This window comes from Nannospalax galili, unplaced genomic scaffold (genome assembly GCF_000622305.1).
Source record: "Nannospalax galili isolate Female #2095 unplaced genomic scaffold, S.galili_v1.0 scaffold970, whole genome shotgun sequence".
Taxonomy (NCBI): Eukaryota; Metazoa; Chordata; class Mammalia; order Rodentia; family Spalacidae; genus Nannospalax; species Nannospalax galili.
In genome coordinates this window covers 37,021-39,388 of record NW_008328699.1, presented here as the reverse complement: position 1 = coordinate 39,388, position 2,368 = coordinate 37,021, and the positions used below count along the sequence as shown (strand labels likewise).

The 2,368-nt window shown below is 45.7% G+C and overlaps 1 protein-coding gene across 1 annotated transcript in view; it reads left to right on the top strand.

Moving 5' to 3' along the window:
• The first annotated feature begins 2,185 nt into the window (after window positions 1–2,185).
• Window positions 2,186–2,368, top strand: part of CUNH5orf15 (chromosome unknown C5orf15 homolog) — a 16,579-nt gene continuing 16,396 nt past the window's right edge. Inside the window, exon 1 of the mRNA XM_008827820.3 lies at window positions 2,186–2,363. Within this exon, the coding sequence (XP_008826042.1) occupies window positions 2,245–2,363 (119 nt within the window). The 5' untranslated portion in view covers window positions 2,186–2,244. The remainder of the gene's footprint in view (window positions 2,364–2,368) is intronic.

The window sequence follows — 2,368 nt, the reverse complement described above, 5'->3', positions numbered from 1 at the left end:
ATGGAATATCACTGCAAAATGTCTTGAGTTCATGGTATCTCATCAGTTAAGAATTCAGACAATCTGTCACTGAGGACAAATGGACACAGTGGATCAGGGAAGAGGATGGAAGGGTGTTACTGAAATCAAAACAATCTCCAAACAAGCAGAAAGTAAGACTGAGATTGAGATTATTCACTGAACAGACTGGTATTTTCTAGACTCACAGGAGCCAACACTTAGGGGCTCTTGAGGTGGGACTGTGCCTTTGATAACCTGGAAGGTTTTGGGCACGTTCTGCCTACGCAGGCTTGTGGCAGACTTTGGAAGGTGAGATGACTTCACAGTTTTCTTAACATAGAGTTTGTTTTTGAGCTGTCCTGGGGCTAGATAAATGAGATTTGGGAGAACACAAGCCCTTTTCTACCCTGTAGAGACAGCTCAACTGTCCCTGGGGACAGCAGCAACCAGAGGGGATCACAGAACCAGCAGTGAGGTTGTGGGCACAATAAATGTAGGCTTTATGCTACACTGGTTTTCTGGAAAACTGGTGAAATGGAACATTTATGAACTGAAGCCTGTAGCTGTTTATTAAAGACATATTCACAGAACATACAGACCAAAGCTCTAATGAGATGGAATGTTTATGAATAGAAGCCTATAGCTGTTTATTAAAGACATTCACAGAACATACAAAGCTCTGAGATGCAATGGTTATGAACTGAAGCATATAGCTGTTTATTAAAGAAACATTCACAGAACATACATACTCACAGATGGTATCTGTGTCAGGGCCCTAGGCAAACTTTCTGAATTTTCATTTTCATACACTGGGTGTTTTGTCTGACAAAATTTATAAAGGGATAGTCTATTTTAGGAAATTTGGAAGGTATTGGTAGTGGCATTCCATCCTGCCTGCCAGTCACTCTCCCAGCTCTTTTATGACACTATTACCATGTTTACTCTTGTAGTCTCTCCCACAAGAAACCAAACCCTGCAAAGCCTTGAGTTTATTTACTGATGCACTGAAGAGTTTGGAGAAGTGATAAATACTAGTGAAGCACTCTATGATTGTGGGCAAGAATAACTGCTTATAAGCCGGAATGGTGACATGCTTGTAATTCCATAACCTGGGAAGTGGAGGCAGACAAGGGCATCAGTTCAAGGTCATCCTTTGCTTAAAGAAGTGCAAGGCCAGCCTGGGTTACATGAAACCTTGTCTAAAAAGAGGGAGGGACTAGAGATGGCTCTGGGGTTAAGATCAAGTACTGCTCTTGCAGAGAATGGGGGTTCAGTTTCTAGCACCCACGTGTGGCGACTCGCAACCATCTGTAAGTCCAGCTCCAGGGAATCCCATGCCCTCTTCTGGCCTCTGCAGACAAAGGCTGTATGTGGTGCACATACATACATGCAGGCACACACACACACACACAAATAGCTCAGTGTGATGGTGCAGAGGCAGAGACAGGTGGATCTCTGTGAGTTCCAGGCCAGCCAGGGCTACATAGTGAGATCCTGTTTCAACAGACACAAACAAAACCTCACAGATCTCTGAGTTTGAGGTCGGTCCCAGCCAGGACTACACAGTGAGACCCTGTCTCAAAAAAAAAAAAATTATATAGCCATTTCACCAGCCCCAACTTCCCCAGATTCACCAACGTAGTAACAGAATAATTCATGTGCTTTCTATTTTGTTTTCAAAGTTGAAATTTTACCTACAGTGGTTCTAAAGAATCTAGAGGGCTGGAGAGATGGCTCAGAGGTTAAGAGCACTGGCTCTTTTTGCAGAGGACCTGGGTTCAGTTCCCAACACCCACATTGGAAGCTAACAATGATCTGTAACTCTAGTTCCAGGGGCTCCAATGCCCTCTTCTGACCTCCTTGGGTATTGCACAAGGGTACACCTACACACATGCAGGCAATACACTCCTACACATAAAATAAAAGTAATAAAGTATTTTTAAGTGTATAATTAGAATGTATAATCTAAAAAGCTTATAATAAAATAAATATAAATAAAAAATATTTATAATCTAAATGTATAATCTAAAAAAATGTTTAAAAAAGCCCAGTGAAAAAAAGTTTAAAATAAACCCGCTCTGTTCCCGGCACCCCTCTCTAGGGTCACCCGGGCCATCCATCCTCGCTTCAGAGCGGCCGCGTCATCACGCCGCGACGTCGCTGTTCCGGGCCCGCTCTGCCCGACGCCTCTCTGACGTCCGGACGCAGCGCCTAGCAACCGCGCAGGCTCGGGCCGAGTCCGTTATGGCCGCCGCTGCCCTGGGGAGGATGAGCGGGGCCGCGCGAGCGAAGCCGCTTCCCGTGCCGGGCGCCGGGGACCGCGGAGGGCTGGTGCGGGCGCTGCTGCTGGCGCTGCTGCTGACGTCCG